Source organism: Cinclus cinclus, chromosome 1 (genome assembly GCF_963662255.1).
Source record: "Cinclus cinclus chromosome 1, bCinCin1.1, whole genome shotgun sequence".
Taxonomy (NCBI): domain Eukaryota; kingdom Metazoa; phylum Chordata; class Aves; order Passeriformes; family Cinclidae; genus Cinclus; species Cinclus cinclus.
The window spans coordinates 138,901,196-138,924,265 of record NC_085046.1 but is presented as its reverse complement, the minus strand read 5'-3'; the positions used below and the strand labels follow the sequence as shown (position 1 = coordinate 138,924,265).

Genomic DNA, 23,070 nt, shown 5'->3' with positions numbered 1-23,070 from the left:
GGACATCCTAGGTGCTCCACTGGCAGGTAGAATTGCCCCTTTCTGTTTGAAATAGAACAGTTTTGTATCCTACCAGATAAAAACACAGTCACAAAGTCAGGTGTTTCCAGCATAAGCATGTGACCTGTCTAAAAGATGGTAGATGGGCATCTTACTAAAAGATCACATTTTCCAAAGCATCTTAGTGACTTACAAGCAGAAGTCCCACTGAAATTTAAAACTTACAAGTCAGTTACACACCTGATTAATTACAAAATATATTAGCATAAGGTGGCATTTGTGTATATACACACGCCCAGGAAAAAACTACTTAAAATGTCCTTTATACCAAATTTTTGCCTTTGCACTGTCAGCAAATAAATAAAATAGTTCAGTGAGGATATGAACTTTGTACACAGAGGCAATGGTGAAGGTACTCTGTGAATGCAGTGTGTGTTGCTGGAACAAGCATTTCCAGCTGGGCTTGCCAAGTCTCAGCCGAAGTGTCAGCGTTTCACTGCTGCCTGTTCCTCTTTCTATTTATGCTTCAGCTCTGCAATCACTAAGTTCTGTCACTTGATATTCACAGGAGCTAAATTACCCTTTATAACATGGGGTCATACTGGAAATAGGATGAAGACATTTCTGTTTTGGTAGCTGTGGCAGAGTAGGAATTCTGCCATCACAAATACATTTAGAAAGGGTGTCTTCAAAGCAGCTCCTGATAGCAGTTCTCATCACTGTGGCAATCTCCCCTTTTTTGCCCACAGCCATGTATGTAGTCAAAGTGAGGAGATGCCAGAACACAGAGCCAGATAGACTTCAAATAAACCATCTCTTGGTGCACTGCAGAAGAAATCCTAAATCTTCCAAAGAAATGAAAGTTCATCAGTGTCCCTGTGGCTTTAAATAAAATATTGTGGCTGCTTCTTTTATGAAGTCTTTTTTTATACATTCAGAAAGTACTAAGGCCACTGAGCCTGCAACCAAAGATGCACAAGGACATCCCCCACACTCATAGCATCTTACTAACACTGTCAGGTTCAAAGCAAACTCTGGGAAACAGACAAAGGCATTGCTCAGGGTCTGGGATAAAATCAACATGATGTGTCTCAGACAATCTCCTTCAGTCCACAAATTCAGGCCAGAAACTCAGAGCCACAGCCTCTAGAGTACTCCAGACTGCGGAGGAAATTAAATCTTGTGTTTGTATTAATCTGTCATAAAACTAGAGACCCCTTGTAAAACACACAGAAGCTGTGAAGTGACTAATCTCCCTGACTGCCAAGCCATTTCACTTGCATTTCACTTTAAAGTAAAATGTGTTCAAACATGAATAATATATCTAAATGCCTGTGCACTTGAACCTTGAGAGATTCTGTCTTGCTGGAAAGCATAAAACTGGGTTTTATAAAGAGGAAAACACAGAATACAAGCTTTTATTTTACCTGCCTCTAGTCATATAAGGGAAGTGGAAGTCTGCCTGTCTCAGTCAGGCTGCTCACTTTCCAGCCTGAAGCTGTCAGAACTCAGCAAATCACAGCCCTCCTTCTCCAAATGGAAGTCAGACATAATTGTGCTTCTCACTCACTTATGTATGCACTGGGATGCATTACAGGACAAATGAATGCAGGTCTAAGTCTATGGGATACTACTGTAGGGATGCCCAAAAGACCTGATGTACTTTTCACTCAAAAACAAGTAATCTTTGCTAATATCCGTCAACTAGGTTTTTTTATCCACATTTATTTTCTGTGTCTCCATTGCATGGATATTCTTAGGCTTATTAAATCAATGTGTACTGTGAGGATTATTTTTTTGCAAGGACATTTTCCCAAATCTAAGCTGAAGACCAACAAAATTTCAAAGTACAGACCAGAAACCATAGCAGAACTGTTATTACAGACATCCTATGAATGGATTAACATGGTAATAAGCTCACCAGCTCTTGTGCACTTATGCAAAAATACCTCTCATTAAAGGAATTATTTTATGGATAGCAAACTGAGGAAGAGGCAGTGAGGTCTCAAGGGAGGCCAGTGAAAATCAATGAAATTTGTGCCAGGGAATGAAGGCCTGTTATCTCAGTAACATGGCTGAAGAAGAGAACGTTCCTTTGAAATGCTAAAAGGACTAAAGAGGCAAATACAGGTCAGAGAGACAAAATCCTACTGCTACAGATATTCCTGCTAGCACTGCCATTCAGGAACCTGGAGAGACAGACCAGCAGATGGAGAATAGGATGCTCAAATACAAGCCTGCATCACTGGAGTCAAGAAGAGGGGCTGCACCGAGGACACAAACAGCTGTGGGTACCAGAAAACCCTGCTGCGTGAGAACTCCTCTCCGGGATGCACTTGGCATGCCATGGGGATAAAAGAACCAAAAAAGTAACAGGCTGGAGTCCCTTATGCAGCAAAGCTTTTTATCCAGAGGGAAAAGCTGACTTTAACCTTGGTAGGCACTTGCACTGTGTGCAGCAAGTTTCAGACCACCTGAGAAACAAGGACTTTTCACCACCCATCTCTCAGCACATCTGGGGAAGAGCAAATCTGTAACGCCCAGAACACAGCACAGTGTCAAACAAACCCAGAGTGCAAACAGTAAAAGGACCAGAGATAACACAAGAAATCCATGGGAGAACTGAAATCAAACTAATCAGTGCCTAATCTTGAGTGCAGCTTCGTATTTCTCCCATCCTGTCAGTAAGTGACAAATAGTTTTGCTGGGACATTACATGGGTAACTCTGAGCTCAACGTCCTTCCAGAAATGGCTGCTCTCAGCCTGAGAACCACAGACCTGCAGGAGATTTTCTCCCTGATATTCTGCACTTCTCAGAGAAGCACCAACTGTTTGGACTTCTTTCAGTGGTCTTTGGCAACACTGCTGAATGACAGAATAAAAAAAATCTGCCATCATCATTAATAAAGTGTCATACTGCAGTAATACATCAATTGCATTTAGAAATTGTTTTCCATCTCTATGTAGAACTCTTATCCAAATACTGTGCTGAATCATGACTGTCATTAAGAATAAATATCCAGTACCTGACAGGTAAGATAATGAGTAATAAAATACTTACTGTTATGTACAATTGTTAACAAACTTATTTTTTACTGTGGATACGACTCAAAAGATTTTATTCACTTCCAACAAATACATAGGTCCATCTTAAAATGAATAGACATGCAATATTATTTCAATATACAATACATTGCATTAAAACCATCAAACTTTATTTATCTGTTCACATTCTAAATGAATAGCTTCTGATTTTTCATGTTTAGTATAACTGCATTTCTAGGATTTATTTTTATTTTGAAGGAAGTTGTGATAGCAAAAAGTGCTAAAGTACTCACTAGAAAAGGCACTTTGTATTGAATTTCATTAAATTTAAAAAAAAATCTACCATTTTGACACTGTTTTGACACTGAAACATGCTTTTTTACATTTTCCAGCTGGCAACACCACAATATGCAGAATGCTGCCCTGACCAAAGACATGATTCAAGGGAGATCCTTCCACTGTCTTCCAGAAGTCTATTGAAATTCTGTGGTTGACCACTAAACTGTAAAGCAAAGCTGGAAAACTGATGCAGATTTTTAAACACTGAAAGTAATGATCCATTTGACTGGATTGCCTAGAGGCAATTAAACTGTTAGAGGATGACCTTCACAGCTCATAAACAGACATGGAGGAACAGGTAAGACTAAAATGTATGGCTGTGCACTAAAAACAAAATGCTCTGCTGAAAACTGAGAACTCAGAGGCTAAAAGCAACAGAGTAAGACATAGCTAAATATGTGGTAGTGAAACTTTCACTGAGTACTGGCTGAGACCATGCAAAAAACAAGGGCAACCTCACACTGTACTAACAGAGATGTTTCCAGAAATGATGGGAAATCCAGTTGTTTATGTCATTGTATCTGATACTACAGAACATTATCTAAATATTGTGCTTTGTTCGTGATGTCTCATTCAAGAATGATCAGCTCAAGGAGATGAAATGATGTTGTTCCACTCTGGTATGAGAAATGATGAGCTGGTCTCATGAGCAGAGAGGAAAACATACTGGATTGGGAGTCTGGCCTTACCTAGACAAAAAGTGAGAGGAACAGATTTGCTGTCTGTAATCTTTCAGGTGAGTTAAAAGCAGAGAGCAAGAAAAGCTATTTAAGTAATGCTGATGGATCCCAACATAAGAATTAGACTAAGTTTTGGAGAAAAGATTTCTAATTCTTACTTAAAGCAATAATAGTAATAAATATATCAAAGGATTATGTATTGTAATATTCTTCAGATGACCTTCCAGTTCTGTGGTTTATAATTATTTACACTGCTATCTCCAAACAACCTTGGGAATATTGTAAGGTGAAAGAACAGAGGCTGGCCTTTGAATGCACTATATCAGGATTCAGCCTTTCTAAAGTCCTGGTTCATGTCAGCAGCAAAAAAGAAAAGTTCAAATGCTGCTTATACTGAGACATTTGCTGTTTATATCAAAGCTTTTATTACAAGCGTATATGCAGATATACAGACATTCTTTGTGTGTTTGCCAAAACTCAGGGGCAGTAAGTACAAGAGATGTTCCCATTTTGTAAACATGCTTCTTTGGTTTTGCCACAGGGTGTTCCCTGGTTTTAATTTTTACAGGGCAAGCATTCAATAGTCCTTACCTGGCTGATTGGAAGGATGGGGATTTAACTGACCAGTCAACACCAAACTAGTGGCATGTTTTGCTCCAGCATCTGAAGGAAACTGTACAACCTTTGTGGCATACAACTGTCAGGACAGAGCTGGGGACCTGCTGTGGGGAAGCCCCATCAGCTGGGGAGCAGCATGCACAGAGACCAAGGGTCTGCTCTGCTTCCTTGCTAAATCAAAGTGTAGAAGCCAGGAGGAACTGCAGTGGCTGAGGATCCTTCTGCCATCTCCACAGCCCAGCTCTGCATTTTACCCTTGGATGAAGTCTCTACATGTCTGAACTCAGTTGGCTTTCCTGCCTCCACACGCAACATTGACCCATACTCATGAGATCCAGATCACCAGGTTTGTAGGAACCACCAACTTCTAACCTGAGATCTTGTGAAGTTACTGCAAAGAACCAGTCTATATAGTCATAGTCAGCTTGGTCTTCTTAGCCTGGAATGTGTCTAATTTTATATAGTGGCACATTATTTTATTTATTGAAATAATATAGAGTATTTAATTATTAAAGTGAATAAATCAAAATAGGTTAGAAGTCTGAATCAAATGGTCTTACAGCCTTTTAGAATTCCCTTAAATTATCTTGTCTTTGAGAGTAAAACATAAGCCAGTATGACCTTTCCAGTCAGCTGAAGGCAACAAAGCAGCATAATCCAAATTAACATTCTGCTCATTTATACATTTTCTTCTTACAGAAAATCCTTTAACATTCAATAAGATTTCACTGCCAAAAGAAAAAGAAAAAATAAACCACCATGTGCAGATGAAAAAATTTAAAATGTCTCAGAAATCTACTGACTGCCCCAGACTACGCTGAGTTCCAAATGAATGCACGCCAATGGTAACAATGATTTTACTCAACAATTTTGCAACACAACACTACTGCATTTATTTTTTAAACACAGAAAAGGATTGCTCTCTGACACAAATGTTTCAATGGCAAAAAAAACATTCTATCAGTTTTAAATATCTCTTTATCTAGGTCATGCAAACACATAACAGCAAGAATTACGGTATGTGAATTTAAGGGGATTATTTAATGGGATGAAGTTGCTCACTGCCTAAATTCTGGTAGGCTAATGAAGAGCTTCATCATTAAGGAAAATCTATTATTAAAAATCATAGTTAAATACTGAATCTATTTAAAATATTTTCCTTTCGCAAAATCTAGCCTGGAGATGGTTTTGTTTGATTAGCTCAGCATTTTTTTGCATCTCATATATTATGATATGAACAGATATACAGCTGTGGCACAACCACTCTTTATGAATAGTTCCTTCTGTCAGGATGCTATCAAGGATCTTGTCTTGTTTGATTAGGCCTTGTCGAAAGCTCACAAGTATATAAGCTTTGAAAATATTAATATTACAGAAGCATTCCTCGTCTCCTTTTAAGATTAAATGGAAGTTTTCCTTTAAAGCAACAAATAAATCCCTAAGGAGTCCAGAGAAGTTCTGCTGCTCTACTCAACAGCTTGCTCCCATTGCTGGGCCATGTGTTTGCCATTTCTCCTTGTATGTAATATTCTCTCTCCACACATGCAGAAAGCTCAGTGAACAGGTATTTATGTGCTGACAATAAATTCAAAATGTGACTTCTTACTGCTTTAAGAACTCAGACCATGCACCCTGACCTTATTCACCAAGTAACAGCATCAGCTTTACATAGTCATCAGCCCCTGTAGAATGCTGCTGGATTTAGATTATAACAACATGGTTATATTTACAGCATACACCAAACTTTGTCTTGGGCCTCAACGTGAATCCAAAACACATGCTGCACAATCAGAGATAGATTTTCGATTGGCAACAGGACAAGAGGAGCGAAGTGGTTCAGGCCTTCACTGTGCCCTCACACAAGCTCAGATATTCACCCATCATTGGTGTAAATGGTCCAACACTGTGTTAATCCAATTTATCATCTCAAGATCAGCCCTGACGTCACCTGTCTTGAAGAAAGGAAGATCCGTCGGAGCTTGGCTATGGTTGCTCCTCAGATGGTTTGAAGATGCACAGTTGGGCAGAGAGACCACAGGCACTTCTTGTTGCAGCTACCCAGGCACAAGAAGGATGGCTACAGCACGTGCCAAGGTTTAGTCTCTTATTTGTGCTGGCTGTAAAGGCACAGTACAGTGTACGTTAGGTCTTAATTTGAATGTAACCAAAACCAGTTGAATGTGAGATTCACAGAATCATAGAAATGTTTTTGTTGGAAAATACTTGTAAGATCATCAAGTCCAACCCTTAACCCTGGCAAGTCTGCCACTAAACCAGGTTCCTAAGTGCCCTATCTTTTAAATACCTCCAGGGATGGTGACTCCAGCACTTCCCTGGGCAGCCTGCTAGAGTGCCTGACAACCACTTCAGTGAAGAAATTTTTCATAATGTCCAATCTAAACCTCCTCTTATTCAACCGGAGGCCATTACTTCTTGTCCTATTGCTTGTTACTTGGGAGAAGAGACTGACACACCTCAGCTACAGCCTCCTTTCAGGGAGCTGTACAGAGTGACAAGGTCTCCCCTGAGCCTCCTTTTCTCCAGGCTTAACATTCCTACCTCTGTCAGCTGCAGCTCATCAGGCTTGTGCTCCAGACCCTTCCCCAGCTCTGTTGTCCTTCTCTGGGTGTGCTCCAGCCCCTCAAGGTCTTTTTTTGTACTGAGGGACCCAGAACCAGACACAGGATTTGAGGTGTGGCCTCACTAGTGCTGAGTACAGGGGAACAATCACTGTTCAGGCACTGTCAACCAGCACCCCCAGGTCCTTTTCCAATGGTCACCTTTCCAGCCACTCATCTCCAACTGGAGCATTGTATGGGGTTGTGAACAGAATACAGGACCTGACTCTTGGCCTTGTTGTATCTCATAAAATTGGCCTCTGCCCACTGATCCACCCTGTCCAAATACCTCTGTAAAGCCCTGCTGCCCTCCAGCAGATCAACACTCCCACACAACTTGATATCATCTGGAAAGCTGCAGAGGGTGCCCTTGATCCCCTCGTCCAGATTGTAGATAAAGATATACAACATTTCAGTCCATATGTAAGTAGGCTGTGCAGATATGAACTGCAGAAATTGCGAAAGGTTTGTGGCCACTGAAGACATGAAACCACTGAACAAGTGGCCAATGCCTTTCTGTGCCTTTTTTAGAGGTTTTTCATTTTCTGAGAGGAAATACTACTATTTCACATAAAAAGATATGCTGTGTAATTTTCAGCCTGCAAGCAAAATCTCTCAATTTCCACTCCACTGGAACTTTTCCTTAGCCACTATATGCTTAAATAAACTCTTCTTTGCATTTTTATTGTGCTTCTCCTGAACAGTTTATGCAATCCTTTCTTTCTTCCTCCTTTGGCCCTATACTATCTTTCCCAAGAGTACTGTTGTTACTGGCCCCATCTCAACTCAGATATTCCATATTAAATAAGAAAACCTGGCAACACAGGGTACAAACATATTTCATATGCAATTATGTAGGAAACACTGTTTCAACTGGTGTTGATTTACAGATTCAACCAACAAACATAATATGAAGTTATTAATACATTAGTTTGGAGCAGCTCTAGCCCCTCTGTAGCCCAACAAAGTGAATGCAAGCAATTATCTTTCAACCACTGCTGTTTGATTCATTACAGTAGGGCCAAAGCATAGCACTTGGAAAAATTACCACTTTATAGAAAACTAAAGAGATTGTATTTTCCCCAATGAGGAAATATTTTTAAAGGATCTAGGCCTTGCAACATTGTGATAAAGCACAATGGTTTATAGAGAAAGCAAAAATCCCATTCTTTGGTGTGTGTTGAAAAAATGTTATTATTTTTAAATAGGTGGGATAATGGTTGGGTACATGCTTAATAAAATCATGTCTTTGATTTTAAATCAAACTACAGGAAGAGATCTGCTCGTCCAAGAGAAGAAAATTTTAATAGTTCAAATACCTTCCTCCCTTAATATGTGAATGCAAATTTCCACAAGTGAAGTTGGAGCTGCAGGACTATATGCACAGGAGCCTGTGCACACAAATGAACTCCCAAACTGGTCCCTCCTCTGTGCACAGTGTGAGAGGATCTGAGAGTGTCCTGCAGGCAGCGAGAAAGAGGAGCAGGTGGCTGGTCCTGAGATCACTGCTCCTCCTGTAATGCCAACACAGCACAGCCAGCAGCATTGCTGGCACTGTGACCTACTGGCCTTACAGCACGTATTACTCTCTACACTGTCTCCAATCTTTTCCTTATTCTCACTCTTCAAGGATCACTATAAAACCAGCATGTCCCAAATATGTACACTTTGGTTTCTGTACACCAAGCTCTTGAGCCATAAATCTACAGATCACAAACATCTTGGAAAGACATCTTGGTGGTGGGAAGAGTTGTGATGTTGGCATTTGATGAATCTCATGTGGTCTGAGGAAAAAGCCTAGCCTAACTTAAGACATTGAGGTCAAGGGAGTCAGGCTGTCACCTTCACATCTTCTCAAAAAATCTCAGTTGAAACAGAGAGATTTCAGAAGTTCTTGGGAGTTATTTAGGAATGGACACATTTGGTTACGTTCCTCATCCTTGAATTTGCTTGAAAAGCTGGGCAATGCGAGAGCAGTGGTGCAAACTAACCCAGCTGATTTGGCACTGAAGTAGGTTAGGAGGCATTCTCAGAAGCCCTCCCACCAGTGTCACTGTGTGGATAATCATCTCTGGTTTCCAGCCAATAACAAAAAGCTGATAATATCTGCCACCACGGCTTAAAGAGGACAACACACTATGCCCCCATAAAATATTCAGTTGGAAAGGATCTCTGGAGGTCATCTGGTCCAACCTATACTGAAAGCATAACCAGTTAGTACAAGTTGCTCAGGGTCATGTTCAGGCAAGATTTTAATATTTCAGACCTTCTCTGGACTCCTATTCCAGTTTTTTACTTACCCTCCGAGAGAATAATTATTTCTAAATAACTGATTAGAAAATCCCTTGCAAATTTTGACTACTGTCTCCTGTACCATCCCTGTGCACCTTGGAAAATTCTCTTCCCCTTTTCCTACATCATCTCATTTTAGTAGTTGTAACCAGAAGAATCCCCAGGCCTTTTCTTCTCTAGGCTGAGCAGACCCAGCCCTAAGCACCTCCTTGTATATGCCCTGGCCCAACCACAACCTGAACTGTAGGAAGACAATTTGCTGCCGTCCATTTTAGAGTTGCATAATTTTGCATAAATTAAATAAAGTAAATAAATAATAAAGTAAATAAATAATAAATTTAATACATTTAATAAGTTTAATAATTTATAATAATAAATTAAATAAATTTAATTTATAAATAAGTATTATTAAAATAAAGCTTTTAATAAACTTTGCTTTATTTTTTCTGTTCAGTGTGTTTTTTAGAACCCATTTTCATCCCTTGTTTAATTAGACATATAGTGACATGATACCAATGGCTCCTATTATGGACCCGTTTTTTTTTGTCACAGAGATTGAATTATTAACCTCATTTAATCTCACCTAAAGTCATGTCCCAAAAGACGTGAAAGGTCTGAGTTTGTCCAACATGCTTTGAGTTTTGAAAATAATTGTCCAAGGCAAGTCTTTAAGCTTCTAGGCACTCTCCAAATGGTATTTGTACAATCTCTTTCAGAATTTATACATGATAACACTACTTTGAGCTTCTTCCCGTGACAGCCTCTCTCTGTTTCCACTGAACAACCAGCAAAATAGCAGTTTAAGATAAGAGTTACTTTTTCTACATCTTAGTAAAAATAAATCAATTTCAACTAGAGGAAAGTGTAAGTTAATTACATCCTGAGCATCAGGAAACAATTAACAGCTTTCTATTATATCACCCTAATTTCTAAGATATACAATGATATGCTACTGCAGAAAAGGATGTATGATTATCAAGACAAGGATCTTTTCAGAAAAAAATGAAAGGAAATTGTTTCACTGCTGACAATCACTGCTATAAATAATGCCTAGCTAATACCTTTCCAGAACTTATTTCCATTACTTGCAATCCTAACTTTGAGTGATGTGTTGACTGTGTGTTGTCAGATTCTCCTTCCAAAGAGGATGAGCATAAATGTTGTACTGATTCCTCAGATAAGCCCTGAAATATTCAGCTTCCTGTGAATATTTTACAATATTCACTGGAATTAAAATAAAAATCATTGTTTTTGCTAACCATATTGTAATTATGTCTTGCCCCTTAAATCAGGGCCAAGACTGGCTTGTAAAATCACAAAGGGACAGGCAGACCTGATTTAAGCAGCCTTGAAGATACAAGTCACAACACAAAGAGCAACAGACACGACATACAAACACTTGTTTTTAATTGACACTAATAAATTTGGCCCAATACACAGGTGAGTGGTGCAGACACAGCCAGTGGGTTGCACAGCAGTTCAGCTGAACACTAATAGAAAAACACCCAACAGTACTTAGTGTGAGAAGCAAGGCAGCAAACCCACACAAACCTCCATAACACGAAGTCAAAGGCTGCTGTGCTGGATGGCCACTGCGTTACTAGGGGTGGGAGAATGTTCCCAAACCAGGTACAGCATCTAAGTAAGATTCATACAGGATAAAATAAATATGGTAATGCTGCATCAGCAGAACTTTGTTCTCTGCAGATTCCTTGTGCAGTGCCCCTTTCAGGACAGCTATACCACTCCCCCAGAAAGTTTAAGTTCTGTTTCAAGTTATCCTTCCCTATTCTTTTCCACCTCAAGTCTCCTATGCACTGTCCTACACAAACAAGATCTTGTTTGAATCTTTTCTAGCATTACAGCTTGGAAATATAGTTGCCACAGCTCTTCAGAAGAGTAACAGTGTCCATCTCCTAGATTCCTTCCACTGCCTTCTCCTCTTCCCTCAAACCAAAGTATTACCATACTTGACTTTCAAGCTCCCATCTTTACTGTCACCATCTCTTAGGTGCATTGGCTTTTGCTCTGATCAACCGCTTAGTAACAGTTTATCATCTGATTTTTGTACATTCAAGTGAGCATGTCTGTACTTTCTGCCTTAATAGAGGAGGCACCCTCACCCAAACAGCCACAGACCCATTTGGATGGAGTCACCCAAATCCTGCCTAGCATTGCTGTGATTTCTACCAAAAACCTGACATGGGTCAAGCAGGGCAAGAACAGAGGTGAGAAGGGGCTTCTGGACTGGCAGAGCTGTACTTTTAACTTCAAGAACTGATTCCCTGAGAAACCAATCTCACTGCGGGGTCCCCATCCCCTGACCTCAGGCCAGCTCATCTTACCCCTTACACTGTCATCAGCACTGGTTTGACACGATGGCACTCTGGCTGAGCCCCCCAGACTGTTCACCATGGGCTCAGACTCACACCAATGCAGTGCATCAGCCATGAAGCATAAGCCCCAGACCAAGGAAATCGGGCTGCTCCTTTCTGCAGCAGTAGCCAGACACATTGGACCAACAGTCCCCTAAAACCCACAGCATGATCTACCCCTGGTTCCCCACAAAAACCAGAAAACTCTCATCTGCCTGCAAAACCTTGTGACACAGCTGTGGTAGCCCACATACCCAAGCGCACAACTGCAAGGAAATTGAGAATTACAGCCTTGTGATGTGAGTACATGCTTCTATATTCACTCTGAATATAGTTTAGCAAGTTTAGGAACATTTTTTAATTATTTGTAACTGCACCTTAGAGATCTGAATGTATTTAGTAGATTGAGGCACTGCTAAGATGAAAACTATAAAAAAAAAGCTGATAATTAAGGTCAGGGTTGCATTCTGAAGTAGTGCTGTCACACTGGTGATAAGATGGTCATGCAAATTGCCCAGTAGAAATTTCAAAACACATGAAATGCCAGTATTTGAATGTCCATTCATGCACAATACTCTCACAGGAGTGCACAAGTAAAGGTAAAAGCCGTGAAAAAAAAAAAAAAAAACCATTGTCAAACTTAGTGTCTGTTCCTGTCCAGTAATAGCATGTGCATTGCACATTTTAAACTCAACACCATTTTTGCAATCTGTCTTCTACTGGAGTCTGACGTTTTAATGGGAATCCAGCAAATTAAACCCTTAAGTGGTGGTCTAGCAAACCAGCAGTAGCTGCTGCCACCATTCCCTCTCCCTGTACTTGACCATGTGCTTCTGTCTCCTTCAACCCAGTGCTGGCACTGGTCTGACTTCATGCTGAACCTGTTTAGAAAGTTAAATTTTTCTTATTTGGCCTCATCTGCTTCAGTTCCCTGAACTTCTGATCCCAGACAAACACCAGTGCGAAGTGCAAGGGAAGTGATAAGAGTGGGGCAGTAGCAGCCTGCAGTTAGATCTGCACTATCAGTAAACCACAGCCTCAAACCATACGTATTTCAGTGACGTGGGGGAAGCCAGCACACATTTCTCCCCCTGTACTTCTTCAGAGAAAGCTTTTTTGTGGTCATGTGGCAAATTGGTTTGTAAAACTGACCCAACTGAAATACCAGCCTTCTAAAACCTCTGCTGATCACTTCCCCAGGGCAGGCCACCGTATGGGGATGGTCCAGAGATGCTTAAGCCAGTCCAAAGGAGAGGAAAAACAGAGGAGGGAACTGGAAGGCAAGAGCACCTATTTAATTCCAGTGGTTTTTACATTAAAATAGTTTAAAATATATGGTTTATATGTCCTGGTCTTGCTTAAGAATAAAACCAACAAACCACGATTAACACATGAAATGCATCCTTCCCTCAACAAATGCCAGTGGTCCTGCTGAGACTTCAAACTTTACACTTTCTGTCTTTATTGACCTTTAGAGCCTCAACACAGTTCTTCTTCCAAGACCAAATACACAAACCCAACCTGATCAGCTCTTGCTTCTTCCCCAGTCTTTGATCCCCGTTTTCAGTTCTTCATCAGTTTAACCTCTTTCCACTTAAATTTATTCTGAGGAGATGACTGGCCTTGAACACAGGAAAAAAGAAGTATCTTTGAGTTAGCAAAGGGACTTAGACAAGTCTGTTCTGCCAGGATGGTAGAAGCAAGAGAATTAACAGAATAACAATACCAGGGTTATGAAAATAAAAACACATAGCTAGAGAGTTAGAAGGGCCCTGAGCCTCAGAAGGCAATGTCTGTTTCTGAGAGCAGAGCCCAAGTCCAGAGCTACCACCAAATTGGCTTTCAGTACCTGGACACTTAATGATGGGGACAAAGAAGTCTATGTCAGGAACTTAGCTGGACTGCAGAGAGGCTGACATTTGCTGCTGTGACAATATCCTTCACTTTCTTAAGTTCTACATTACAAAAACCACTGAAATTCTGTGAGTTTTACACTTCAAAAAGTACTGGAATCTACAGAAACCTCAATCAAAATAAAGTGATCCCCCTCGTCCTTTTCCATGTACCTAATAGTAAAAGCTGGCTAACCTCCCTCCTGGCTCAGTCCGTCTCTTACTTTACTGATGTGACTCTGGGGGGCAAAAAGAGCAGATCCTTTCCCAAAGAGGGTACCCAGAGCTCCCTACCCCTTTTGATACACACTGTATCCTCTCTGCATCTCCACACCTGGGAGTTATTTCCCTTTGTGCTTTCAGGATGTCAATCTTAGGCTTGGGGTTGACCTCCCAAACCAGAAATCCAATTCCTGACAGAATCCCACCTTGGAAGCTTCAGACAGATCATCCTTCACCATCCAGAACCCACCACTGCTGCAAGACACTGCTACTGACCACAGCCAAGATTTGTGTTACAAGGGCTTTATTCTTCTTCAGAGCATGCAGCAGCTACCCCTGTTGGGACCTGATAAACAGCTCAAATTCCTAGGTACTACCACTACACAAATGGTAAAATACAATGACAAGTGATAGGAGGACTTCTCTGTCATGAGAACCAGCCTATGGCCACTTCTCCCACAGAAGCAGGGATTATGTAATAAGTGCAGACCTAAATTGATTTTGGCACATTCATTATGCCTTCCCTGCATTACCATCAACATTGAAATAAGTTTATTTCACTTTTTCATAGGCAGCTCCTCTAACATAAAATAAATAAAAAATATTATTGTACATGCTATACACATAAACTGGCCTGCCAATCGCTGCTAATCTCAGACAAAAGTTAATGATTGACTTCATCTGGAATGGAATACATAAAATATACAGCACAAACCACTCATACAACATTTGCCTTCTTACGTACATTTGCCTTCTTATGTACAAAGAATGTTCACTATTTGCACATGCGTTGTTAACTACTTGATCTCTGAGCTGCGCTTGAGGAAAGCTGCTGAATTATTAAAAGGCATAGCTAAAAGCAAAGAATTAAGGAAACAAAGTCTTACATCTTCATTTCTAGAAATGTTGAATAGCCCAAATTTTACTGAAGAACATGAGAAAGTGAAAATCCCGGCTCAGTAATCTCATATATATATATAAACAGGTGGGGTTTGTCATTAGAATTAATACCAATAGGCAAGATTTAAACACATGAAGGAGTCCATCAAGAATCAAAGATTCCAGAAAAAAATGAACACATAAATTTGAAAAACACTTCTTAAAAATTTTAAATAATTTATAGTAATAAAATATATATAATTGAAATTGTAATAGGGTAGAGTTAGCGGGAAACCTGATTTCAGAACACTTCATTTTGCACTTTACCAACCTTCACTTTGACATGTTTTCTTCCAGTGCTTCTTCACTCTGCTGAAACCTCACAGAAAAAACTGACAATTTTTGGTCGCTTGATTTTGGAAAATGAATTGATGGAAGTGAAATTATTTGTACAGAGAGTTCTGGAGGAGTCTGTTCCACGGAGATCTGATGATATAATCACTGTGTTCTATCCACCCTGAAGAAGTGAGCATACAAGGGTCTTCTCAAGTGAGACAACTGAGAACTACTATTTTCAGGGTTAGTTTTGAACCCAATCAGTAGCTCTTGGGAAATGTAACCACTGTGAAGAACTAAGTGAGTTGCAAAAAGAATGTTCAGGGGGTAGAAAAACAATCATTCCTTGAGAAGGAAGTACAAAATGGCATTGTCCTAGGCAGATTAGAAAATCTCATTTTAAGAAATTCTGTCAATTATTCAAAGGGTATAGATGATTGTTTAACATCTAGGGATGTGACTTGAGAATAAGTGACCTCTAGACAATCTTATATCTCAAATCCTTTTAGAATGTAAGCTTACACCGGAGTCTTAACACACTTTCAAACATAGTGATAGCATTTAATAAATTCTGCAACTATACAATTTATATAATCCTGTATCATAGCAATACATTAACAGTAAGGTTAAGTTTGATATCATTGCTCTAGAAACTGTCACTGTTATGTATCATGGACTTTCTGCACCTCAGACTGCTAATGAACTTTTCTATCTTATCACCATGAAAAAATGGTGACTGTTTATTCCTTAGAATAAGAAAAAAGTTATGGACCTATAGGTGCTGCCATCCTTCAAAAGTTAATGACTCTGAAAGTTATGTGCTCTAATGCAACTTCTGAAAGTGACAAGGTTCCTGAAGTGAAACCTTTGGAAGACAGGTGAAACTGGTTTTGTCTTACAGCTTCAAAATGCGTAGCTGTTTACCATGTAAAACCTTTAAAACAAAGGTAAAACTAAATTTATACAACAACTCCGACAAAAAGGGAAATAAATTTCTGTTGAATCTTTTGTCTTTTCCAAAAGAAAGAAAAATCTCTAAGAAACATACTTCATATCTGTCTATGTAGAAAGAAAGATGATGCTGATTATAAAAACTATTCTATCAAAATCACTGCCTCATCTAGAGAAGTGTGTATAAATAAAACATATTTATTTACCCAACTATTTAATAGAAGTGTGAATAAGGAAAGATGCAGCTTCTTGTGAAAGCTGGTGATAAAGAGGGATCCAAAAATCTGCAGAGACATTAAAAGTCATTCAAATTACACCTACTACAGAGAACTCCACATCATACACAAAACGACAATAATAGATGTTTAAATATTGCTGCTTGGTCGACTGAAGCCTGAGGATTCCTGAATTACTAGGCACATCTTCTGCAAAAAATGAGAGACTCCTGGAAGATATACAAGATTTTGGTGACAATCTGGCATCAAGAAACAATTAGCAGATGAAATTTCAGACACCCCCACCTTTTAAGATAGGCAACCAATCTGTATCAAAGCATGCCCATAGAAACTGCTTTTGGTCAACAGAGGGCAAGATCAGCCCTACCCAAGTCAATGCTCAAACCCAGACATAATACTTTAATCCTTCTGCCAAGCAGTGCTGAAATGGGCACAACCTGTTGCCTCCAGCCATTAGATAAAAGAGCTTGGAATTGCTCTGCTTCTGATAAAATTCTTTAGTAGCGCTGTTATTAAGCTTCCAACAACAACAGTCGATGTGACACCTTCCTTCAGGCACTGCCAGCAAGGCCAAGGAAGCTCAGGGACATTCACTTCTCCAGAGCTATACCAGGCATGGATCTGCAGGCAGGGATGCAGCAGAGTGGAAAGGGCTCTCCCAGTCCTGAGGAATCTGAAGGCCCATGATCGTCTCAAACATTTTAAGGGCAGCGTTGTTGCAACCTCCTCAGGAGAGAGCGCTCAGCACTGAACAGCTATTGGGTCTCTGCAGCACAACAAAGGGAAAAGCTGAGATTTTGGTGGCTGGAGCTGTCAGACAACCAGAGCCTCCATAGTTTGTCCCTGCAGGACCATCAATGCCAAAGCTTACAGCCAGATCGTGCCCATTCCAGCTTTTGCCTTGCTCTTGCTAATCTCTTGCACAGCAACAGAAGCTGCCAAAGGGTCTGTTGTGGTGTGGTGTCACACTGCTGAAATCTTCAGCTTTCCTTCACAGCTGTCAGCTTAATAATTTAAAGGCTTGCCAAGAGCCAAATTTCTAAGTCCTCACTTTAAAAAATACTTTTCTATTAACCAAAAGTAGGAGTTAGGCATTTGCTCAGACAGCTACTGGGTATAGAGGCAAAGTAGTGGATGTAAAAATTTACCATGTTGTCTAACATACAGCTCGAGATCTCATTTCTTTTTCCATAAATCACCCCACCCATGGGCCAAGATTTACTTCACAGCCTGTGGCAGCATCCAAGTTCCTGGACGCCATCTGACATTACACACATTAGGACAGAGGCTCCTGACCTTACAAAGGCAAAACACACATCACAAGCAACCAAGAAACATGAACAAAGAGAAGGTAAAAACTCTTTGTCCTACTTCTTTCCCTCCCCAAGTCTAGGACTTGTCTACGACAATCTTGCACTTGTCTAGGGAGTGGAAGAAAGCATGGGGCTTCCATTCCCACCAGAGGCACTGCCAGTGTGCAAAGCCAGGTTTGCCAGGGTGTTGCTCAGACAACTTTAACCCTCCCTGCATCAGACCCCTGCCAGAGAAGGACAGACATGCAACAGCCCATGGGAATGAGAGCTATGAGGTAACACGTGAGGCCAGAGTGAGGCAGGCACTAGGAACTTTGCAAGGAATTTAAATCAAGCAGCTCTGATAAGTGTTTGAGTTTAGACACACGTGCTGTTTGGTCTAGTACAAGAGTGCTTTAAATACCTTCATTTGGTTGGGTTTATGTAAGTAACACCAGGCTCACAGTTTCATTTTACACTTTTACTCCTAAGTTATGTGCTCATCTTGCATGCACTTTCACCCAAATACACACTTAATCACCTGTCTGGCTGCATCAATCCCACTGGGGAATCTTGCAGTTGTAAGCATCTAAGAATAGAGTATAGTATGTTGCCTTGAGTGCATGTGCATACTGATTTTCTATCATATGTTTGCCTGCCCCAAAGCTGCTGATATAAACTGTCTTTGATCCTGAAAACACTCCACATTTTCATTTCGCATTAACAATTATACACTTATCCTGGACAGGAAAAGGGAAACTTTAAATGCAGGGCTGGCTAAAACTTGTCTGCCAGCCAGTCTTCTATCACTTATTTGTGGCTTTTGCTGCCTGGAAAACCGAAGAACACAAATCCTTTGCACAGAGCATCCTAACAGAGAAAGGAAATGAAGTTAAGAAAAAACTGGGGAGAAGCAGACAATTCTGAGTGCAGATTCACAATACAGTTCCAGCTGACCCAACAGCTCACTATCACCCAAATGGAAATTTTGTGTCTTCTCCACCACATCCACTTCTTCCTCCTGGCTCCACATTCTTGACACCTATTTTCTGTGGCTTCTGAAGCCAGCAGATCAGAAAATTAACCTACCCACCAAATCACCACATTGGATCTGTTTTCAAGAAAACAAGAAGTTGCATGAGCAGACACAAAGAGGCGGTGGGACTACACTGCTGGGTAGTAGGAAAAGGGCCACAAGAAGAGTGCATCTCCCTGTTCAGCAGTAGCCAGACATTATTCACACTGACTTGCTCATGAACTCCCAGTCCAAGCACATGTAAGCCACTTCTTATAGATTCATGAAGGATTATCCATAGGTAACTTCACAGGGTGGGCAATAATTATTTTGTATATGCAGATCACCTTGCCCAAAAAGACAACTGTGTTTCAATACCTTAATAAATAATATTAATAAATAAAATCACAAATGTAATTTCTCATTGATAGCAATATTGATGAGCTGATTCTAGGAGCCTGATTTGATAACATTTTCTCAGCTTCTCCTTAGGGAAAGATGGCAAAGCTTTAGCTTTTACATTTAACTGTGAGGTATACAGAAAGATTAATGCGATCCTTCCAGAAATTTTGTATTAGCCTGAAAACTTTGACTTCTAGCAACATAAATTAGGAACAGCAGGGTTTTTATCTGACACTTGGAAGCTCAACTCTGCACCAAATCCACCATGCAGGACCTGTGCCAGTGCACTCTGTTATCTTAAGTGTCACTTCAGACTACTTTGAAGCAGAATCTCAAGCTTGGAGGAGGCTCTGGTGCATACTGGAGCCAGATCACCAAAAATCATTCACTTGCCAAACAGGAGTATCACAGGTGTGCATCACAAAGCAGCACTTCTTACTCCTTGGATGTAAACAGTAACAGTGTCTGTACTAGCAGCAATGATGGTATCTGCCAAAGCAGGGAACATTTCTATCACTTTTCAGTGTTTGTCTGGCATATGAGAAAAAAGTTTTTAAAAATTCAAGAAAAACTACTGGGAAAATATTTTTACCATCCCCTTTTAGTTACTCATATAACACATTGTAATAAGATTTTTCTTCCTGAATCACAAGATGATCCATCACCAAACCGAAACTATTAAAATTACTTTTTTTCTCCTCTGTACTGTATAGGTACAGCCGGCACACATAGCCAGCATACACCACAGAAATTAAAAATTAACTGAGTCAGGCATTTTTTTTCAAGGCTCCTGTGCCGCTCACAACTCCAGTCACACAGTACTGTTAATTGCTGCTGGCACTGACAGTAGGGATCCCCTTCCATCTGCTGGGACCAGCTGATGCAAAATAAAAACAATCTCTTGGAGTGAGGCGCAGCTCTGCGGGGTCAGTGCCCGGCGGCGCTGCCAGTGCCGGCCGGGCTGTGCGGGAGCGCTGCCCTGCGCTCGCCTTGGCTCTCCGGGGGCCGCCGACACACTTTATCTCTTACGGTTTCTTTGGGGTTTTTCATCTTTAAAGACGCCAGTCTCCTGCAGCGTTTGATGCCTTTAGTGACGCAGCAGCCTCTCCCCGGCCGCCTCCCGCTCCACGCAGGGAGCAGAGGTGCCCGCGGCAGGAGCCCCCGGGCGGAGCTTCACCTCCCCGGGCTGCGGCCCCTCGTCCTCGTCGCTGCCGAAAGCGGGGCCGGAGCCCGGGGCCGCGATGGAAGCAGGGCAGGTGCTCCGGTGCGAAGAAAGTCCGCGGGGACCCTCGCCCCTCCGTCCCCCAGACCTCCCCCTCTCGCAGTCAGCGGGGCTGCTGCTGACCCCGGGTACGCGTCCCCGGCAAAGCGGGAGGAAGGCACCGCTTACCGGAGCTGCTCGCCGGTGAGCAGGACCTCGGCCATGTGCTCCAGCTCCGCCGCTTTCTGCTGCATGCTGCTCATGCTCTCCTCCATCGCCGCCGGCCTGCGGGCACAGCCCCGCCGGGTGAGGGGGGTCCGGGGACTCGCCGCCCCCCGGCCGCTCTGGCCCCACCGGCAGCTCCGGAGCTCCCGCCCGGCCCCGGAGCTCTTCGCGGGGGTGGCGGGCAGCGACAGCCACCTCCTGCCGCTCCAGCTCACCTGAGTGCCTCAGGTCACTTTTCCCCTCGGCAGGCTCGGATCCCTCCCGCCGCTTCCCGTGTTATTGTGTCACTGGCAGGCGGAGAAACACATGGCTGCAGCCGCCGCGCCGCAGCCGGGCTCGCCGAGGCAGCAGCGGCCCCCCCCGGCTGTCACACGGCAGGGAAGGGGCCGGCTCCCCGCAGGGGGCTGCGAGCCGAGCGGCCGCTGCCGCTGCCCTCCCCGCCAGCCCCGGCCCGGGAGGCAGAAAGCGGCGGCGCACGGAGGAGAGCAGCGCTCCCCGCCCGTGGCTCCTTCCCGCGGGTGCAAAGTCCCGCGTCCTCCCTTGAGCGCGGGGCTGCCGGGAGGACGGACGGGCTGCTCGGAGGAGCAGCGAGCTCGGGAGAAGCCGATCCGACTGCGCGGACGGAGATGCGACTGCTGCCCGCTCAGGTAGTGCGGGCTGCGCCTTGGCGCTGATCCTTGGAGATGCAGCGCGGGGCGGGCAGAAGGAAGGGAGCTGGTGATCTGGGGTTTCACCCTCAAAAACTGTTACTGCCCTCCTGCTGTCCGCATTTCCGCTTATATGCCACCCAGGGGTTATTTTCAAACCCTGGTCCCCTGCTCACGTCAACTCTTTGTCTCCAGGCGACAGAGGATGCAGAATTCTTGAGGGCAGAGGAACATTTTGTCTTGGCAACGAGAAATAAATTTCAAGGTCACGATCACTGTTTGTCAACATTTTTGATGGGGGAAAAAATAATCGTTCTTTTCTTTAAAAAACCTCCAGGAGGAGGCATCTTCTGCAGTGGTCCAACCATGGCTTTCATTTGCAAATACATGCAACACCTTGACTGCCTACTCATTGCCTTTATATCTGTCTGCTCATACTCTGTGTGCATGGAAATTATGTCTGCTAAAGTACTTGCAACGCTGTTGTCGATTCAGAACCAAAATTACAGAACCACAAGAAAAACTAAGAAGGAATCACGTGAACCTAATAGTAACAAGAGTGCAGACAATGGGAAGAAGGTGTTGTTTGCCTCATCCATAATAGAATTGTGGCATTTATTACCAAAGGTGGCTCTGGATGTAAAATAATGGACTTGGAACCGAGGACAAAAATACTTGGAAAAGAAATCTACATAGGGTTACTAAGCAGACAGCAACCACATCCAGCTCAGGAAATTCTCTATTCTAAAAATAATGGTCTCACAAGGCAAGCTCTTGTGTGACATTTCATATGTGCTTTCCCTGCTGCTCCCTACACATCTGTTTATAGCCAGTGAGATGAACACAGGACTAGATGGGCCTTTGGTTCAATCCAGTAAAACCCCTTTAATGAGCACCCTTGTGGGTCTCAAAGAGCACTAGAGGTGTATGAATGGCAAAAGGAGAAAAATACAATCTGCCTTTGTTTCATTTGGGCCTGAGACAGGGACACCTTAGGACTGTAAGTACTACAGTTTGAGATTACTTTGTGTAAATTTGGAAGACGCACATTTAATCTGAATACTTGCAAAAAGCCTCTAACTCCACTCATACTGCCAACATACAAAGTAAAAATTCACAGAGCTGGAAACAAAAAGGGAATTGAAACCATCCCATCTGACCTTATTTTTAAGACCAAGAATGTACACAGCAATTTTTATCAAGTACTTTATCACATGACTGAAGGAAAGACATTTTCAAGAGAATGTACATTGCAGACCATTTCTGGGTAAATCCTTGGTGTTATCACTTGGGTTTGGCTGATTTCATCCATTCACTGCTGCTAAAAGGAGATACACTCCTCCAGACTATGGCAGGACAATCTGCAATGTGTCTTACGTTAGTTTCAGGACCTCTGCTTGTTGCAATTCAATTCATTCAACAGGCAGAAGAGTAATAGAAAGTGGAGGACTTTCTTCTGAGCCAGTGAGCAGAGCTGTGCAGATCACTGCAGGGTGCAATGAGTGCTAGAGCTGACACCAAGATAGAGTGAGCTTTGGCAGCTGGAAACAGGAACAAAAGAGGAGGAACAGGGAGAAGAAGCTGTCTTTTTGCAGTGACAAGGTATCGTGACAGGGTGCTTGTGGAACTGAAGCCTGAAATCCATATCTTTCCCTGCACAGTTTTGCAACTTTCAAAATGCAGGCCAGTGCAAATTCCTGTACTGTATTTATTGATTATGGAATTTCATGTTGGCCTTTGCACACTGATATCCCATTTGTAATTTGTTCTGCATGTTCACACTGAAACTTCTTACAGTTACAGT

At 42.1% G+C, this 23,070-nt stretch overlaps 1 protein-coding gene across 1 annotated transcript in view; it reads right to left on the bottom strand.

The window, feature by feature from the left end:
• Positions 1–20,964, bottom strand: part of DEPTOR (DEP domain containing MTOR interacting protein) — a 75,211-nt gene extending 54,247 nt beyond the window's left edge. Inside the window, exons 1-2 of the mRNA XM_062491381.1 lie at positions 20,835–20,964; positions 20,584–20,679 (exon numbers count right to left, since the gene is read on the bottom strand). Coding sequence (XP_062347365.1) covers positions 20,584–20,669 — 86 coding nt within the window. The 5' untranslated portion in view covers positions 20,670–20,679; positions 20,835–20,964. The remainder of the gene's footprint in view (positions 1–20,583; positions 20,680–20,834) is intronic.
• Positions 20,965–23,070: the final 2,106 nt, after the last annotated feature.